Source organism: Vicia villosa, unplaced genomic scaffold (assembly GCF_029867415.1).
Source record: "Vicia villosa cultivar HV-30 ecotype Madison, WI unplaced genomic scaffold, Vvil1.0 ctg.002015F_1_1, whole genome shotgun sequence".
Lineage (NCBI taxonomy): Eukaryota > Viridiplantae > Streptophyta > Magnoliopsida > Fabales > Fabaceae > Vicia > Vicia villosa.
Genome location: NW_026705812.1, coordinates 126,226 through 146,624, shown reverse-complemented (window position 1 = coordinate 146,624; position 20,399 = coordinate 126,226). Strand labels below are relative to the sequence as shown.

General features: G+C 33.6%; 1 protein-coding gene across 1 annotated transcript; it reads left to right on the top strand.

Moving 5' to 3' along the window:
- Window positions 1–7,693: 7,693 nt before the first annotated feature.
- LOC131637499 (pectate lyase-like) lies at window positions 7,694–9,615 on the top strand. The gene is made up of 2 exons (XM_058908090.1): window positions 7,694–8,070; window positions 8,221–9,615. The coding sequence occupies exons 1-2, from the start codon at window positions 7,847–7,849 to the stop codon at window positions 9,362–9,364; spliced, it is 1,368 nt and encodes a 455-aa protein (XP_058764073.1). The 5' UTR covers window positions 7,694–7,846; the 3' UTR covers window positions 9,365–9,615.
- Window positions 9,616–20,399: the final 10,784 nt, after the last annotated feature.

The following is a 20,399-nucleotide window of genomic DNA, read 5'->3' as shown; positions in this document are numbered from 1 at the left end:
AACTATCGAGACAGCCTACAAGCTATCGTCACCAAAGCAAGCACCGCTACACTTCAATCTGAAAATGTTCAATAGTAAAGGTGAGCCTCATTCGCAATTAAACAATGTTATCAGTTCATAAACGATAAAACATCAACAGTATAATATCCACCCAATAGCAAACACATTCAGATTATATACACATCCATCAAATACAACAGTTGATCAAACACACAACATTATAACATTGGACAACCTTCCATTCATGTTATAATAATTCATACACCTAATGCAATGCAACTATATGCATGTGGTACCAATCATGAGTTTCACCCATATCACCAATCCACCATCATCAAGGATACGGCTACTTCCTCTCACTAATTCCACACAATGGGAATTTGCGACCACTCATGCATCTACATCGGGATTCAGCCACCATACGATTACGAAATGCATGCATCATCTATCACATGCTAATCACCACTCCAATCATATGAACAACATTATCATAATTCAACTCATTATAAAGTACATACGACAATAACGCCATTTCACAATCAAGTACCCAATACATCAACCAACACAACAACAACATGGGATTTACATCATCACAATACCATGCATAACACATCCGCCACAATTTACCGTTTCAAAAATATCAGTTATATAAAATAAAAGTGAGCCACTGCTCTTTGAATTATTTAGATATATAAGAAATAAAATTATTGACTCAACGCCCAAAACGGCACCCAAAACGGACTTATGGTTCAAAAGATATGAATTTTTGAAAATAATTATTTTTGACAAAAGCTACAGCGTAACGGGTTACAGAAAAACAATTTTTCAAAAACAGCTTCAGTGTAACCGGTTACAAGGACACCGTAACCGGTTACGCTTGACGTAACACTATTTGTTATTATTTCTATGTGAACGTACCCGGTTACGAACAACATCGTAACCGGTTAGGAACTTGTAACCAGCCCAAAAACCCCATTTTTCACAACCGTAACCGGTTACAAGCCCGACCGTAACCGGTTACATCAGCTTGCAACAGAAAAAAAGCACTTTTGATAGAAACTTATTTTCCCCAAACACAACCCTATCGAATCATTTCGACTGTACACGGAAAACAAAATTAATTCACAGGTAATACATGTTATATCATCAATCAAACAACACATCCAACATCATCAATCATCACAAAACAAGTAGTTACACATAATCTACCAAATTGAACCTAAATTTCCAAAACCCCAACCTAGAACATATTTCTCTACCGAATCAATATCATACTAATCTCAATTCTAACACCTACAACCCGATAAAAGAGGTTAATCGGAAGAGTCCCCCCCTTACCTTAGCCAAAATCTTGAATTCTTCTCTTCCTCTTCTTCTCCCCTTCCACGTTCCTTCTCTTTTCCTCTTCTGCTTCTCCTTTTTCCTTATTTTAACAATTTCTATATTTTATGAAAAATAGGATAATTAGTTACTAGTTAGTAAGGCCTATCCATTGGCACCTCCCCTTTTACTAACTACGTCACGGCCCAATAACAATAATTCCCATAATTCTTCCAAAAATCCAATTTTAATTATTAAATAATTAAATAATTTCCAAATAATTAATTTAACTTAATTAAATTAATTTATGAATTTACGGGGTGTTATAGATAACATTCCTCTATAAACTGACTTAGAACATAAGAAACAATTTGTGTTCATGACTCGAAACAAGACTCTAAACTTAAAAAAATATATTTACAAAACAACTACAAAGAATGACTTCAGACTTAACAATGTCTGAACATTACCCTTATTCCCTATGTTTGTCACAAGTTGACAAACATAACATAGACTCTAGACTTAACTCATATCCGAAAGAAGGACATGAGAGACTCAAGCAAGACTAAAAAAATATGAAATGGAAAAGACTCTGGAAACCTGAGCAATTTAAACAACATACCCGGACTTTAACAAATGTCTTAATCCAGAGATGTTATTTGAAAAAGAACTGCATCAGGTGGACTTGTGCAATGGTTGGAACATGCACTATATCAGAACAAGTGATACACACCATCAATACATGTTTTTAGATGATAATCTAAAGAATGATTCTTGTTGATTTTCAAGGATAAAACATGTCTTGAGTTATGTTCTAACATCTTGTATGACATTGTTCTTCTGGCTTAAAGATTAGTCTTTGAGAGACTTTCCATTTGATTAGAAGCAGAATAACATTGTCCTTGCTGATCTCTATACTCTCTTACTCCCCCTGAGATATACAAATTTAGGACATCTTTGATGTTCGTCCTTGAAGCACCCTTCATTTGGAATTTGTCACAATTTCCAAATTCAGAATCTTTAGTTTGCTTGTTACACAAGATTCAGATTGCCACACTCTGCAACTTGAAGTAGAAGAAACTATAATTATATAAGCATATATCAATCTTCAGCACATAAGTCTGAACCTTATCTCTCTGGTGTCTTCAACAGTAGTGATGATGTATTTTCATGTTGATCTTTTTCCTTCATCACATACTTCTTCTCTTCATACAGATATCCAGCTCCCTGAACTTGTGAGGATAACAGTGAACAATAACATTTAGTTCACACTAGTTCTTGAATACATAACTGGAAGGGCTTCTCATCTAATTGGTACTAAGTCTCCCATCAAAGTACTCATTAGTTACTCAGTAAGATTTACTACTCACACTAGTTTATCTTGACTGATTTCTTCTTCGCAGTCTTGTATTCAGGTTCTACACCTAATAAGTACTAAGTCTCCCGTCAAAGTACATATCAGTTAGTCAGTTAGAATTTATTACTCACACTAGAATATTCTGACTGATCACCTCCTTGCTTACCCTTGGCAATAAACAGAAAAAAAACTAAACATCTTGAGATGATGTTGTAACATCTGATATGACATCATCCTTTATGGTTATTAGTTAACATCTCTAACATCTAATTCATAGCACTTGGGGTGGAAACAGTAGTGTGTAAATATCAGCAACATCCAGACATATCAAAGAATAGAATAGCCAACATCTTAATAAGATTTTATTCAGACTTTAATTATGATTTTGAGATGATGGATGCCATAGTCTGTACCTATAGAGGAGATTCCCTCATTTAGGTTTATGGAACAGACTCAGTTATGGCATAACACTGAATTAGTCAGATTCTTCTGAGCCATTTGACTTCCTTGATTCTAAATAACACTACCCTTTCTGTATAACAACTAGGGCAGTCAACATTCGTGACCATATTTCACTGTGGTTGAGACACAGTATTCAGCTCCAAAAACTGCTCTATGGTTATGAATGAAAATCCTCATATCTGGTTCCTTTGATCAGAGGAAAATACCAGATGTAAGCTCATCTTGATTTATACATAAAGGATCAGAAAGGAATACCTTCATGAGTTTTCTTTGGCACTGAGCTTTTTACTCCTAAACTCCCATAAATTAAGATTTGGAGTAGAAGTACATGTTGATCGTGTCCTGATCAACTTATAATCAGATGTCTCCTCTTCCAGATCAGGAGTAGGTTCCAAACCAATGATCTCACACTACATTAGTTTAGCACCAGAACATCTGTTCTTCAACTGGTAGCTGCATACCAGTACTAATGTCCCATCATCCAGTAGGACATCTGTTTCTCCTTCTAGGAACACTCCAGCCTTGAAACTCTTCAAGGTTCACACTTGCAGATGATTATAAATATCATTGATCAGTTGACATTCATCAGCTCTAATAAACCATGCCATTATGAGTGGACTTGAGAGATTACTCGAGTATCTTTGACTCTTTAATTATAGCTGTAAGGTTCTGCCATACATTCTATTGAATATAAATAACCCTAGAATCTTTCTTTTATAATAGGGGTTGCACCAGAGGCAATGCAGCGGAAAATAGCCATACTTCAATATGCTTACTCCATGTTTTAATTGTAAGCATGACATCCACGGATTGAAAATAAATCAACCCTTCAATATGCTTGCTTCTTCAACAAGCTACATTCTAGACCCTACTCCAAAAATGAAATCCTGATCATAATCCTTAATTACAGAGATTATCTTATCAGAGTCTTCACTCCCGCATGAAGCTTTTGATTATACTCTTCTCTGTGTATAATGATTGAACAATACAATCCAAAGTCTTCACTCCTGCATGAAGTTTCTGAATTTATCTTCTTGTCCAAGCATCATTATCTTCTTTCATCAAGAAGGTACAACGGCTCTGGTCAGATTGGTCTAGTCTTACACAAATAGGTCCACCCTTAACTTTAAGGGACCATACAATATGAACACTCCTTGTTCAAACAATCTTCTACCTTCAGCACAACCATAAAATATCCCCATGGATCTCATCCAGAGACAGAGATGATGCCTGCTCCGATACCGATTGAAATTCTGGTATGATAGACTCAGGATGTCACTCACGATGTCAAGACATCTGATATGTTATCATATTAGATAAGGAAGGACATAATGATCCCCAATTTTTGAATACTCCTTAAGAAGAAGGAGTCCATGAGCACTGGGAGTCTGGGGCCATGTTAGTTCAGTCAAACATATTGTAAACTTCGTTGGTTCTGTAATAGGACAAGCTATTAAACCTGATCCTGATGTTATACACGATGTTACAACATCCAAGAATGAAAAGATAATACATTGCAGAAGATAAATAACACAGTGAATTGTTTACCCGGTTCGGTTCAACAAAACCTACTCTGGGGGTTACCAAGCCAGGAATAAGTCCACTATAATAGAATCAATTCATAGACCCTCAGCAAACCTCAAGTCTGCGATCTAATCACTTAAAACTACCTGTGATATACTTTACCTAAGACACTCCTTGGTATGAGGCCCCCCTCAATTCCCTTAATCAATCACAACCTGTGATCTTCTTAACAATAGTATTGAAGACACTCTTCAAGACACAATACTTGATCTAGCTTCACAGCTTTCAATCGAGAACATAATACTCAACTCTTAACTACAGGTTTCGAGTGAGAACAATAAATTCTCTTACCTACAGGTTTCGAGAAGGACATGACATCCATCCCACAACCTAGGTGGTCTACCTCTACAAACCCTAATGACTACATCTTTTAAATACACGGTTTGCTTACAAAACTAGGTTACAAAGGATTCTTTTTATAACCTATTCCCAATTGTACTTGGGCTCACAATCGCAACATTACTAGCTGTTACAAATCAGCAGATATCTTCTGCTAAAAGAAAAGTCTTCAATCACAAGTTTCCTAATTTATCTCCTAAATTAGAAACTGCTGAATCTTCAATATTCTAATTTGATTCTTCAATATTCTGACTTGATTCTTTTGACCTTTAAATCTGTGCCACATAGGATTACATAATATTCCATAGAATATTCTTTATCTGTTGAGTATCAAACTGAATCTTCATGTTCCAGTTCTACAGGCGCGATGTCATGACATTCCATACAACATCTTGCTTTTGTACCTGTTATGTTCTTTTATATTTGCAAGACTTATACATTCTATAACATTTTGCTGCTATTATATTTTAGCCAAACATAGATAACAATCAGCCAATAAAAACATCAACAAAAAATGATATATTTTTCGTAAATGGAAAATTTAAAATATTGTAAAGTTTTAAAACAGTTTTTAAAAATATAAATTTCAAACAAGTTTTATTTTTTTTTTAAAATTTTATTTTAAAATTGTTTGACAAAATAGTTTTTAAAAATTAAAACCTATTAAAGTCTCCCTTATTATTTAAATAAAAGTTTTAAAATATATAATTCAGAATAAAAGTTATGAAAAAAATTAGAAAATATTACCCAATAAAAAATCTTATACAAAAAAAATCTAAGAGCACATTTATAACTATATACTTCGGGATGGGTGGTGTAGCTCAGCTGACACCTGCTAGTTGAGTTAAGGGTTTTGTTAGTCTAAGGTTCAACCCTTGTCAACGACGTTTATTTGTAAACAAATTGTTGATGATTTATAAACCAACAACTTTATTAAAAAAAACTATATACTTCCACTTTCTAACAATATCAATATAAGAATAGAAAGAGTTGTCCAATAAAAAAATCATATATAAATATAATTTTTTTTAAACAATACGTTAAATCAACTCATCCTAAGAGCACTTGTATCTAATAACAAGATTATTTATATGCCTGTTAAATCTTTTGAATATTATTTTTCTTTCAATCTTTTGTATTTATCTTCAAATCAAATGAATAATTTTTTCAGTTGCATGGAAAAAATATTCTATTTAAAGGTAGAGATATTAAAATAGGCGAGCCCATGAATCGGTTCGTCCGGTCCAAAAAATTATAGGATTTGGATCTTTAATTTAGAGTCCATATTTTTAAGCGTTTTTTACATTATCATTTTTTTATTCTTATATTTTTCTTTTCTTACTTTTTTTTATTCAATTTTTTTCCTTTCATTATTCAATTTTTATAATAATTAATAAAAAGCATTAGAGGTGCACTTTTATTCCTTGTCTAAATTTCATAAATAAATATTTTAATAAATTAAATTAATATAAAATAAATATATTTATCTTTTATTTTTTATTTAAGAAAAAGTTGACTAAGATTTATTATTGTTTCCACACAAACAAAAATAAATATTTTTAATAAATAATTTTAAATTAATTTTATAAAATAATACTCTCTTTTTAATATAATTTTTAAATTATACAAATATATTAAGTTACTATTTTTAATATGTAGCTTGAGAAGTACATAAAATTAGTAAATTTAATTTATGCTAATATGATAAAAATAATATGAAATTATTAATATTAATTAAGAATTAAATTAATAAAAATAATATATTTAATTTTATATTTTTTAGATTTTTAATTGAAAAAAATAATAATTTAAAAACCTCATTGATGGTTTTTTTATTTAAAATAAAATTATTACAAGTTTTATAAATATATATTTTTATGTTAAAAAAATTATTTTAAATTTTGTCTTGGGCCTTCAAATTCGTTAGACCGGCCCTGACGAGTGTCACAGAAGCAACTTTTAAAATATTTTTTAATTAAATTAATTGTTTTAATTTGCAATGCACTTATAAGTATTTTCAAAAAAACATACTTTTTATTTTTTATAAAAATTAATTATTTTAATTTTCAATATATTAAATAAAAATATTTAATAAATAACATATATTTTTTAAACTTTTAACGAGTGACCCAGTAACACTGATTAGTATTTCCCACATTAGTTTTTCAATAACAATAAAATCAACTTTAGTGGGAGTCCATTGCAATTTAAATGCTATATTAAGAGCTAAAATATAGTAAGCAATTAAATTTTATGATGCAGCCATGCATTACATGACAAAACTCAATTATAATTCCTTGTCACCCTGATGACCAGCAGTTTTATTTACATGTACAACTATGCCATGTCAAAAAACACACTTTTCTGTTTAGATTTAGAGGCCAACGAAGAACACCTTTTTTTATGGCTATGACAATGAAATTACAAATTGTAACTTTAAGTATTTCCCATAAATAGTATGCAAGTGAGTGAAGGAAAACCCATTACAATTTTTTACCACAAAAACATTCACTATCAAAGATAAGTAACCCGTTTTCCTAGCCTCATGTTTTTCTAACATACCCAAAATTAACTTTTGATTTTGGAGTATAAATATACCTATGCAACATTTAAACCATTGTTGGGGTCAAATTCTTTTACTCATCATTTTGAAGTGTCCCCATTACCAATTGTTCTTTCTTTTTCATTAGGTTGGCCTTGGGGTTAACTTCGATACTTTTGAAGTTTAAACCCCATTTTGGTCAACTTAATTCAAAAAGAACGGATAATAAATAAATAAATAAAATGGCGAGATCACTAAACATTTTCCTTTTTTTGCTTTGTTTGGCAATTATGACTCCTTCATTGAATGCCAATATATTAGAGAGTAGTGAGTATTGGAAAGAACAACGGCCCGAGTTTGATTCATATTGGCAGGAAAGGGCTAAAATTGCAAAACAAGATAATCATGCAGCTTATTTTCCCGATCCTTTTGCAGTTTCTGGAAATTTTACCGCTTCTATCTCTGAGTGAGCATTTTACTAATTACATCATATATTTATAACACATTTCTTTCAATTTTATATCATATAAAAAAAACCACTTTTTATAATCCATACGATAAATTTTAACTTATATAAAAAAAATAACAAAATGTGATTGATATTTTTTACAAACAGAATCATAGCTGGAAAGAGCACAAGAAGGAACTTGAAGGGAGGAAAAGGAGGAGAAAAATGTTTGGCAACAAACCCCATTGACAGATGCTGGAGGTGTGACCCAAATTGGGCTAACAACCGCCAGAAGCTAGCCGACTGTGTCCAAGGCTTCGGCAGAAATACCCGTGGAGGTAAAGGCGGTCCAATCTACGTTGTCACTGATCCCTCTGACACCGAATTGTTGAACCCAAGACCCGGCACTCTCCGTCACGCTGTCACCCGTAACGGTTCCCTTTGGATCACATTCGCTCGCAGCATGATGATCACACTCCAACAAGAGCTTATCATGACAAGCGACAAGACCATTGATGGTAGAGGAGTTGATGTTTACATTGCCAATGGAGCCGGAATTACTATCCAATTTATTAAGAATGTTATCATCCATGAAATCAAGATTTACAACATTCAAGTCCGTGAAGGCGGCATGATTATAGATTCTGAGAGCCATTATGGTATCAGGACTAGGAGTGATGGTGATGGTATTTCCATCTTTGGTTCTAGTAATATCTGGATTGATCATGTTTCGATGAGAAATTGTACTGATGGTTTGATCGACGCGATCATGGGTTCGACTGCTATTACCATCTCGAATGGCCATTTCACCGACCACAACGAGGTGATGCTTTTCGGTGCTAGTGACTCGTACACCGACGACAAAATCATGCAAATCACATTGGCATTCAACCACTTTGGAAAGAGATTAGTCCAAAGAATGCCAAGAGCAAGGTTCGGTTTTGTCCATTGTGTTAACAATGACTACACTCATTGGGAAATGTATGCCATTGGTGGTAGCAGTAACCCTACCCTTATTAGTGAAGGTAACAGATTCATTGGCCCTGAAAACAAATTTGTAGGCAAGGACCAAATCAATGCTAAAGAGGTAACAAAGAGAGAATACACAGAAGAAAAAATATGGACAAGTTGGCAATGGAGATCGATCAACGACGAGTTTTTGAACGGAGCATACTTTGTAAACTCGGGACCAGAGCTAAAGGACAGGCCGTTTTCAAGGAAAGACATGATCACAGCTAAACCAGGAAGTTATGTTGGAAGGCTTACAAGGTATTCTGGAATCCTAGGATGTCGTGTTGGTCAACCTTGTTAGTTTTGGTCATTCTATTATTACTACTCATTGCTACAAATGTGGCATGACAAAGTAGAAAAAGAATGAAGAGCAATATGGAGTTTCCTAACATAGATTTTGCCTAGTAGTTTTTTTTTATTTCTTGTTTACTTTTCCTTCAGTTTTCATAAAGGAAAAGGTTACTCAAGAAATCTTTAATTTCAATGTCACAAATGTATATGCAAAAAAGGAGTGTTCAGTTTTAATGCCAATGAAAAATTTCGTTTTTATCATTTCGGACATTTTTCTTTTATATTTTTTGTCTTCTTTTTTTAATTAAATAGCATTTTAGAAAAGAAAAAAATGCATAAGGGCATAATATGATAAAATAAAAGTGTTGATGTAGAGTCACTGGTTACATTATTGCCATTGTAACTGATAAAGGTGCATAAAAACAAATCAAAACAATTAGAAGAAGAGAGAAATCTACAACATTCAATGAAATTAATAAATCTAGAAACTTAAAGAGAATTTTTGGGAATCAAGAACTTGGAACTAATGATATAAAATATCCCATAAAAAACTATGATAGAAATAAGGATTTGATAATCAATTACTGAGTAGAAATACATAAAAAAAAAAAAGAAAATACTTTTTGCAATGCGTTTGAATTTATAGGTAGAGAAAGGATTTGACAAATTGAATGTACAAAAAAAGATGAAGAGAGATTTTGACTTATGTGTCAACAGCGCGAAGAGATGGTTTTGGTGTTAAGGAGGAAGATCATAAAATTCACAAGTAAACTATCAAATGTGTTTGTTTCTTGTCAATCTATTCATTGTAATTGACTTTTACATGTCGCTCATTGATATCTTTTAATGAGGTCTCTAATTTATAAGAGCATTACTAATTTTTTTAAGGTAAATTCTTTGGTATCTATACATTTTGGTTGGGTTAAGATATCCTTAGTGATGTTTTAAAAATTGGATTTGATTGGTCAGTTCAATCCATTAGACTGAAAACTGAAGCTGAGTTTGCTTAGGCCAACCTTGAAAAATCCTTAGTGGGTCAAAATTTAAAATCCTCCTATCACAAAAAAGAATTTCTTGTTTTTTCTACGGTCATACACACTTCTAATTTCTATCACACCATTATAGTTTTTTTTCTTTCAACCACACTCCATCATCATCACGTCTCCTCTTACATAATCACATGTCCGACTGAATATTGGTTGTTATTCAACTCAATATTTTTTTTCGTTTTTCAATCGTGACTTGTTTTTTCGTCGTTCAACTCGCATTCACATACTTTTATTCATTCAGTTAAGTATATTATTTTGTTTAGTTTTGATAATTCAATCCTATTTAATTTAGGTATTATGAATTATTTGAATTTTAATTTTGGTATTTTGTTCTATTATTTTAATTAGGTTTGAATTGATTTAACTTATTTTATTATCATTTTTTATTTTGTTCAAATTGTTCTTAAATAAAGGTTAATTATGTTATTTTATTACTTGTAGCATTGATTTTGTTGTATTATGTTTATAATGGATTTTTGAGATATTTATTTTATTATTTTGTGAACATATGATTGTGTATAATATTTTTAAGAAATTTAATTTCATATTATTAATTCATTTAATAAACAGTTCGAATGTAGGTTTGACTAGTAGAACCAATTTAATCTTAAATTAAAAGTTTTATTGATTTGATCGCCAGTTCGATTTTGAAAATATGGACCTTTAATGTAAATAAATTTAAAATTTAAAATTCTTTTAAGATAAAATAAAATAAAAATATGACATAGCATTAAATATTATTATGTTATTGGATGAATGTACTCGTAGCCAATTAAATTCAAGAGTACTATATTATTTACTTTATTTAATGCAGATTATCTATACTAAGCTCCTCCCATAACAAAGAGATGGACTCTAGCGATATTATTCCCTAACAAATATTAACTACAATTGTGTATGTGCAGACTTATCATGAAAAAGAGTAAGGCCGCGTTAAACTTCTCCCGATGAGATTGATTGTGATCTTCTACATAAATGCCTATATTGAGAAGGAGTATGACCAAGTTAAACTTCTTCCATAACAAAGGCAACACGCCTCTGTGGAACCTTGTTTTGTAGGTTACCTCTAGGTGACAGGCCTTTAGTAAAGAAAATATCTTTTGATGATGATAATTGAATATCGAATAATGACAAATGAAGCATAAGTGGTTAAAGCGGTTAAAGATGCAAACCAAACTATTAATATTTGATGGACTTGACTCTCTAATAATTCTAACTAAATGAAATCTAACTCAAGCCTCATCTCAAGTAAACTCAAGCAAATGTCTACAAGAAAGAAACATCTGACAAGTCTTGAAGTATATGAAAGTATGTGAAAGTTTGCCTCGACACGCCTAAGTGAACACATTGTAAAGCATAAGGGCATTGTCGTAAAAGTACATGTCTAAAGAGCACACACATAAAAAAAATTCAAACTTATTTTCCAAAAAAAAAACATTGTGAAAAACACTTTGAAGTCATGCCAGATAAATTATAAGTTGTCAAAATAGCTTTGGGAATTTTTTTGTCTCTGACCAATCTATTGGCAGTTTGACACCTTATCCCAATCGATTAGGAAAGTTCAAAAATGTGTCCTAAGTGATTAAGACAACATCTTAATGATGTGCAACAACTAAATATATTTTCCTTTCATTTTGAGCTTGAAAATCGATTAACTTAGGGTAACCAATCAATTGGAAATATGTATCGATCGATTGGCAAGTCTTAAAAAGGCTTGATAATCGACTAATTTAGGGTAACCAATTGATTGGCAATATGTACCGATCGATTATAAAATCTTAAAAAGGCTTAAAATCATTTCCTTTTTTTGTGCCAACTTTTGGCCTATAAATAGAGGTCCATTTCCAATTTTTTTTTCACATTAAGAAATGTGGTTATCACTTCTCATTTCTCTCTCTAAATATCTTATTGTTTAATTTCTCACACTAAAAGTTTAGCCGATGTTCTATTCGAGAAAGTTCTTTTGTGAATGAGGAAAATGTATTTCTAGAAGGTTAGATTTTTAAGTTCACCAAGGAAATTTTATTTATACATTGGTTGAACATTTTACCCACTTAGGGATTGTTTGTTTTGGTTCGAAGCTAAGCCCACAAAAAACCTAGGTTTGGGATTTGCGTGATCAAGTCTCTCGATTAGGTTTGAGATCAGCTTGTGGTAAAATCTCATAGGTTATTGGTTAGCCCGTCATAAAAACAAGTTTAAGTTAAAGCTTAGTCTGATGTTGATGACCTAAGTCCAATTCGGATAAACCAAACCCCTCCACTAATTCAAGAAATTCGAACTCCTCCAACAACAACAACACTGACATAAATTTCTTTAATGATAGCGACTTCGCCCTCTCTAAAGAATAATACCAATACTTGGTAAGTCTTTTAAAGTCTTCCTGATAATAATCCTCTAATAACATAAAACAGGTTGATGTAGACTCCAACAATCATGTCATTTCAAGCATAAACAAATTGTGTAATATCCTTACCTTACCTTCTATTCCGATACTAGATTCGTGTGCTAGCGATCATGTTTTCCACAATTACATTTTTTCAAAACTATTTTCAAAATAAAACCTATTGATGTATGTTTTTCAAATGGTACTACTTTACTTCCTCACTATCGGCACACAATTCAATTTTCAACTCATTTTATCTTAATCAATGTGTTTTTCTTACCCTAGTTCCACTTAAAACTAATGTCTATATCATAATTTACTAAATAATTGAATCGTCAACTCACTTTCTCCTCTAATTCTTGTTATATTCAGGACCAGCTTACCAAGAAGATGATTCAATATGTTATACTTCTCAACAACCTATACGTTCTCGAACAATCTCCAAAGGGCCACAATTCCATCCACTCTCATCCATCTACTAATAATAATAAGGTTATCATTAACTGATCGGTAAAATAGCAAGTGTATTATTTTGCCTCTGTAGTAATAATAGGGAAATTCCACGAATGTCGATCTCAAGGACTGCACGTTACTATCGAGTTTAAATAATGGTTCAATTAAACAAAAAACTATATTTGGAGTTTTGTTTGCAAATCGTGACTAAAAATAATTAAATTAAGCAGAAAAGTAAATTGGCTTTTTGACAGATATGAGTATTATGCTAGGGTAAAGTGTGTGATTGTTCCTGTCATAACCTTGGATTTATATCTCTTCAACAAGTTCATAACCTTTAATTACCGCCCTTTAGATTATTTTCCCCTAAGTCCTTAGTGGGAAAACCTTTGAACATTCATCCTAAATCCTAAGTCCTTAGAGAATTATGATGAAATCAAGCCTTTATGTTATCAAGAGTTAACCGGTAACTATAGGGTATCCCTAGTCCTAGGTGATATCTACTATAGTCTAATCGTACAAAAACATTAACAACCGCTGTCCAGCTGGTTGTTAACCGTAAATCAATCTTGTTGGTCCGACAAAGAAAGCATAAAAACCTTGTACAATTAAATTAAATAAGAAAACAAATCTATTGATGAACTCAGGAATTCAAAATCATTACAGAATCAAATCAGGGACACCCCCTAGCATTAGGGTTTAGTTACTCATATTGTTCAAAGAAAACAAAATATAAAATAGAGACATTACAAGAATTGAGATGAAAGTTGATCTTCAATCGCTTCCGTTCATGAAAACCTTCTTCTTTCCCAAACCCTTGTTTTCTCCAATCTTCAATCTTGTATCTTCTCTCGGTCTAAAAGTCCCCTTTTTCATCATTAAAACTCTTCTATATAGTGCATACTCACTTAGGTTGGTTGGAAGTACCCAAAATGCCCCCACAGCTTAACCCATGGAAAAAATATGAAAAAATCATAAAATCAGCGTCACATGCTGACACGGGCCGTGTCAGCCAACACAGGCACCCGTGTCAGACTTCTATCATCTTAAAACTTATTTTTTTCTCCCAGGCCTCCTAACACGGGTGCCCGTGTCAGGTAACATGGCCCGTGTCACCCCATAACTTCATATTTTGGCTTTGAGTTCTTCATCAAAGTTGTAGCCCTTTTCGTTAGCGAAATTTTGCCACCGGAGCCGCGTCAATCGGAGTTACGAAGCTCTAGTTATGATCAAAATACTACACACCTGTCACGATGAGAAACATGCTGAAAATTTCCAAATCTCACACTTGCTAACACGAGTCGTGTCAGCCCCGTGACTTTCATCTCTGTCGAATTTTCTTGGCCACACTTCATCCTAACACGGCCTATTTCAGGTGACACAAGTGGTCATGTCAAGCTTCATGTAGCATGATTTTTCACTTTCTTCGAAACTCCCCTTTTTGTACTTTTTTGCATTGATTTTTCTCGATTTATTCCTTTGAGCCTGCAAACAGTACAATACACAACCAAAGCATAAAATGTAGAAGAATGAAGCAAAACGCTTGACAATATAAAGCAAAGATGACTAAAATCAACAATAAATAAGCGTGTAAAAACCACTGATCAAACTCCCCCAAACTTAAACCGTTGCTTGACCTCAAGCGACAATTACAAGAGAAAATGAACATCACAGCATACCGGTACTCATACGTGAGATATCCGTTTGTATTAGTCAAGAAACAGTTGGTCCGGTATTCACATGACGCGACGAGTTTCTGCTAGAACATTAAACCTTAAGCTCCCCTTTCGGATACCTCTCCAACTATGCTTTGCACTTAAGTCTCCTTCCGATTTTCCTCCTCTTTCATTCGGACAATCACATTAAGGCATTGCATTTCTTATAATGATCATCACATGCATGAGACGAATCAAGGCTTTTTATTTTCTTTTTCTGGCACCAAACGAGCAACATTTGCTACTTTTAATTACCGATGAAATTTTCAAACTTTGCAGTTATATATTGTCCTTTTGGACGACGTTTGGGGATCAATCTCCTTTGGGCTGAATAACCGGGTGAGGGTTACCCAACTTAGCGAGCCGATTTCCTTTTACCGCCTTTTCATCATTTGGTGCCAACTTTATATCTCTTTTTTTTTACCAGTCATCATGCAAGTGAATTTGAATTATGCCAGACTGTATCGATAAACTACTCGAGAAGTACTTCTCAGGAGACAAGCACTATGGTGCAAATCTACACGTTAGACTCGTATCTCTTTTAGGGAACCAAGGGTGTTTAAACAAACCTCTTCTTGTCACATTATTCCGAACTTTCTGTCCTCAAACAATCCTCGCTTCATCTCTATATACTATTCCCGATCGCTCTTTAGGATCAAAAACTTCTTCAACAAAAATTAAAATTTCGGTCAAAATTTGGGAAGAACTAACTTTATGGTTTCAAATCATACTAATAACATAAAAATAAAATGCAAAGAGAAGAGCCTCCCCCAAACTTGAACTAAACATTGGCCTCAATGTTTCAGAACGAGCCTGAGAGAGGTGACTCACAGAGGGTAATGCACTCTAATGATCACTTCCAAGCTTTCACCAGAGACGTCCTCTTTTATTTCCTGAAAATAAAATAAACAAACAGAGAAATTAATTATTAAAACCGTGGGTTGACTCCCACGAAGCGCTTCGTTTAACGTCGCATGGCTCGACGATCCATTCCCCTTGTTAGGGTGGCATATATGACACAAAGAACACATCATCTTTTTTCTTTCTTTTGTTTGGTAGCAATCCCATGAACTTAAAGTACCGATGATGTTGCTCCCAAATCCTTTTCAGCTTGATTTTATTGAACAAGGCATAAATGTCTTCCAATACTTTGTCAATTTCTTGTCTTTCATCTGCCTTGTTGTAAAAATAGTTTTTGGGGATACTCTTTTGTTGAAAATTTTCTTGTTGGATGTCCACATCTTCACAAATTGTTAAATTTGTGGTTTTATCCAAAACTCGATCATCTTCAAGTTTCCTTATTTCTTCTTCCCCATATTTCTTTTTTACCTCAAATTCTTCTATTCTTACTGCATCCTCTTCATCTGATGTTAAGCATTTTTCTTCTGGTTCCACATACTCTTCTTCCAACTGTAACTTTCTCCAAATAAACCTATCTGGATAAAAGTTAGCTTCCTTACATTCATTCATAAGGATTCTTACCTCCCTCTTATATGCTTTGAAAATTTTAGTCGCCTCTTCCAAGGTGACTCCTGAATCAGGCGACCAACATGCAGGAGATACAGGTGGCAATGTATCAAAACAATACATAGCTACAAAACTCAGACAATTTGTTAGTAGCAAAGTATAGAAGAATTCATGAAGCAAAAATAATCAACCTTTTTTTTTCTTTTTTTTTTATAATAAAATCAAATTCAAATAAACAAAAACTTAAAACAAAATTTTAGATGACGAGCAATAAAATTTCAATTGAACTAAAATTAAAACTTTATATTTTGGCAGTCCCCGGCAACGGCGCCAAAAACTTGATCGATAAAATAGCAAGTGTACTATTTTGCCTCTGTAGTAATAATAGGGAAATTCCCCGAATGTCGATCTCAAGGACTGCACGTTACTATCGAGTTTAAATAATGGTTCAATTAAACAAAAAACTATATTTGGAGTTTTGTTTGCAAATTGTGACCAAAAATAATTAAATTAAGCAGAAAAGTAAATTGGCTTTTTGACAAATATGAGTATTATGCTAGGGTAAAGTGTGTCATTGTTCCTGTAATAACCTTGGATTTAGATCTCTTCAACAAGTTCATAAGCTTTAATTACCGCCCTTTAGATTATTTTCCTCTAAGTCCTTAGTGGGAAAACCTTTGAACATTCATCCTAAATCCTAAGTCCTTAGAGAATTATGATGAAATCAAGCCTTTATGTTATCAAGAGTTAACCGGTAACTATAGGGTATCCATAGTCCTAGGTGATATCTACTATAGTCTAATCATACAAAAACCTTAACAACCGCTGTCCAGCTGGTTGTTAACCGTAAATCAATCTAGTTGTCCGACAAAGAAAGCATAAAAACCTTGTACAATTAAATTAAATAAGAAAACAAATCTATTGATGAACTCAGGAATTCAAAATCATTACAGAATCAAATCAGGTTCACCCCCTAGCATTAGGGTTTAGTTACTCATATTGTTCAAAGAAAACAAAATATAAAATAGAGACATTACAAGAATTGAGATGAAAGTTGATCTTCAATCGCTTCCGTTCATGAAAACCTTCTTCTTTCCCAAACCCTTGTTTTCTCCAATCTTCAATCTTGTATCTTCTCTCGGTCAAAAAGTCCCCTTTTTCAACATTAAAACTCTTCTATATAGTGCATACTCACTTAGGTTGGTTGGAAGTACCCAAAATGCCCCCACAGCTTAACCCATGGAAAAAATATGAAAAAAATCATAAAATCAGCGTCACATGCTGACACGGGCCGTGTCAGCCAACACGGGCACCCGTGTCAGACTTCTGTCATCTTAAAACTTATTTTTTTCTCCCAGGCCTCCTGACACGGGTGCCCGTGTCAGGTAAAACGGCCCGTGTCAGCCCATAACTTCATATTTTGGCTTTGAGTTCTTCATCAAAGTTGTATCCCTTTTCGTTAGCGAAATTTTGCCACCGGAACCGCGTCAATCGGAGTTACGAAGCTCTAGTTATGATCAAAATACTATACACCTGTCACGATGAGAAACATGCTGAAAATTTCCAAATCTCACACTTGCTAACACGAGTCGTGTCAGCCCCGTGACTTTCATCTCTGTTGAATTTTCTTGGCCACACTTCATCCTAACACGGCCTATTTCAGGTGACACAAGTGGTCATGTCAAGCTTCATGTAGCATGATTTTTCACTTCCTTCGAAACTCCCCTTTTTGTACTTTTTTGCATTGATTTTTCTCGATTTATTCCTTTGAGCCTGCAAACAGTACAATACACAACCAAAGCATAAAATGTAGAAGAATGAAGCAAAACGCTTGACAATATAAAGCAAAGATGACTAAAATCAACGGTAAATAAGCGTGTAAAAACCACCGATCAAACTCCCCCAAACTTAAACCGTTGCTTGACCTCAAGCGACAATTACAAGAGAAAATGAACATCACAGCATACCGGTACTCATACGTGAGATATCCGTTTGTATTGGTCAAGAAACAGTTGGTCCGGTATTCACATGACGCGACGAGTTTCTGCTAGAACATTAAACCTTAAGCTCCCCTTTCGGATACCTCTCCAACTATGCTTTGCACTTAAGTCTCTTTCCGATTTTCCTCCTCTTTCATTCGGACAATCACATTAAGGCATTGCATTTCTTATAATGATCATCACATGCATGAGACGAATCAAGGCTTTTTATTTTCTTTTTCTGGCACCAAACGAGCAACATTTGCTACTTTTAATTACCGATGAAATTTTCAAACTTTGCAGTTATATATTGTCCTTTTGGACGACGTTTGGGGATCAATCTCCTTTGGGCTGAATAACCGGGTGAGGGTTACCCAACTTAGCGAGCCGATTTCCTTTTACCGCCTTTTCATCATTTGGTGCCAACTTTATATCTCTTTTTTTTTACCAGTCATCATGCAAGTGAATCTGAATTATGCCAGACTGTATCGATAAACTACTCGAGAAGTACTTCTCAGGAGACAAGCACTATGGTGCAAATATACACGTTAGACTCGTATCTATTTTAGGGAACCAAGGGTGTTTAAACAAACCTCTTCTTGTCACATTATTCCGAACTTTCTGTCCTCAAACAATCCTCGCTTCATCTCTATATACTATTCCCGATCGCTCTTTAGGATCAAAAACTTCTTCAACAAAAATTAAAATTTCGGTCAAAATTTGGGAAGAACTCACTTTATGGTTTCACATCATACTAATAACATAAAAATAAAATGCAAAGAGAAGAGCCTCCCCCAAACTTGAACTAAACATTGGCCTCAATGTTTCAGAACGAGCCTGAGAGAGGTGACTCACATAGGGTAATGCACTCTAATGATCACTTCCAAGCTTTCACCAGAGACGTCCTCTTTTATTTCCTGAAAATAAAATAAACAAACAGAGAAATTAATTATTAAAACCGTGGGTTGCCTCCCACGAAGCGCTTCGTTTAACGTCGCATGGCTCGGCGATCCATTCCCCTTGTTAGGGTGGCATATATGACACAAAGAACACATCATCTTTTTTCTTTCTTTTGTTTGGTAGCAATCCCATGAACTTAAAGTACCGATGATGTTGCTCCCAAATCATTTTCAGCTTGATTTAATTGAACAAGGCATAAATGTCTTCCAATAATTTGTCAATTTCTTGTCTTTCATCTGCCTTGTTGTAAAAATAGTTTTTGGGGATACTCTTTTGTTGAAAATTTTCTTGTTGGATGTCCACATCTTCACAAATTGTTAAATTTGTGGTTTTATCCAAAACTCGATCATCTTCAAGTTTCCTTATTTCTTCTTCCCCATATTTCTTTTTTACCTCAAATTCTTCTATTCTTACTGCATCCTCTTCATCTGATGTTAAGCATTTTTCTTCTGGTTCCACATACTGTTCTTCCAACTGTAACTTTCTCCAAATAAAACTATCTGGATAAAAGTTAGCTTCCTTACATTCATTCATAAGGATTCTTACCTCCCTCTTATATGCTTTGAAAATTTTAGTCGCCTCTTCCAAGGTGACTCCTGAATCAGGCGACCAACATGCAGGAGATACAGGTGGCAATGTATCAAAACAATACATAGCTACAAAACTCAGACAATTTGTTAATAGCAAAGTATAGAAGAATTCATGAAGCAAAAATAATCAACCTTTTTTTTCTTTTTTTTTATAATAAAATCAAATTCAAATAAACAAAAACTTAAAACAAAATTTTAGCTGACGAACAATAAAATTTCAATTGAACTAAAATTAAAACTCTATATTTTGGCAGTCCCCGGCAACGGCGCCAAAAACTTGATCGGTAAAATAGCAAGTGTACTATTTTGCCTCTGTAGTAATAATAGGGAAATTCCCCGAATGTCGATCTTAAGGACTGCACGTTACTATCGAGTTTAAATAATGGTTCAATTAAACAAAAAAACTATATTTGGAGTTTTGTTTGCAAATTGTGACTAAAAATAAT